This window comes from Penaeus monodon, chromosome 19 (genome assembly GCF_015228065.2).
Source record: "Penaeus monodon isolate SGIC_2016 chromosome 19, NSTDA_Pmon_1, whole genome shotgun sequence".
In the NCBI taxonomy this organism is placed as follows: Eukaryota; Metazoa; Arthropoda; class Malacostraca; order Decapoda; family Penaeidae; genus Penaeus; species Penaeus monodon.
Genome location: NC_051404.1, coordinates 3,951,190 through 3,951,930, shown reverse-complemented (window position 1 = coordinate 3,951,930; position 741 = coordinate 3,951,190). Strand labels below are relative to the sequence as shown.

General features: G+C 36.0%; 1 protein-coding gene and 1 long non-coding RNA gene across 2 annotated transcripts in view; both read right to left on the bottom strand.

The window, feature by feature from the left end:
• Positions 1 to 33: 33 nt before the first annotated feature.
• The window catches only part of LOC119584987, a 25,600-nt gene continuing 24,892 nt past the window's right edge, over positions 34 to 741 (bottom strand). The window contains exon 3 of the long non-coding RNA XR_005229860.1: positions 34 to 248. This is a non-coding gene — a long non-coding RNA (uncharacterized LOC119584987). The remainder of the gene's footprint in view (positions 249 to 741) is intronic.
• LOC119584986 (THO complex subunit 7 homolog) overlaps positions 105 to 741 on the bottom strand; it is a gene marked incomplete in the record, with an annotated part of 9,088 nt that continues 8,451 nt past the window's right edge. Inside the window, 1 exon segment of the mRNA XM_037933595.1 lies at positions 105 to 395. Coding sequence (XP_037789523.1) covers positions 249 to 395 — 147 coding nt within the window.

Here is a 741-nt window from a genome sequence, read left to right as displayed (position 1 = left end):
CACTAGGTTTATAAAATGAAAATCACATTTTAACAAATTGCTTTATTTCCTAAAAATGGGTTTGTTATATTTCATTCATTAATTCACTCTGATGCGTAAATTATCAATAACAACAATGACTGACGACAGATATTGCAATATGAAAAAGAAACACCTCTATTCCCTCTAAGCCAAACCCTTGAGCCTATGACGTATCCATTGCAGCCCCAGACCCAGTGAGATCTATAGTCGCTGCTGGTTGGTTAAGTCTATGATCTCATCAACGAGGGTCGTCCTCGTCTGGGATGGCGAGTTGTCGTACAGGAGCGTTGCTGCAGCTGATGGAGCGCAGTCACCAGGACGTGCAGCTGCTTGCGTCTCAGGCTCAGCTTCTCCTCCAGTTGGTCTCTCTTTGACTGGAAAAAGGAAGTAGAGGAATTGTAAACAAGAGATCTGAAAAAAGTTCTTTTGTGTTCCTTGAAGTGTTCAAATTAGAAAAATTAACTAATACTAAATATAATATCTTATTCTTATCTTCGTGATCCTTTTTTTTCTAATTAACAATCTTATAGGAAACTGCTTTCCTGAAACTAAAGATTATACTATTTACATTTGGTTACATTTTCAGTTCATATTTCTTAATTTTCTCAAACAATTTGTCTTCTTCCAAAGCCCCCAGCTTTTTATTATAATAACTAATATCAAAGTATCTTACATTGAGAATACCAGACTAAGCAGATATACAAGAAACAATTCAAGGAG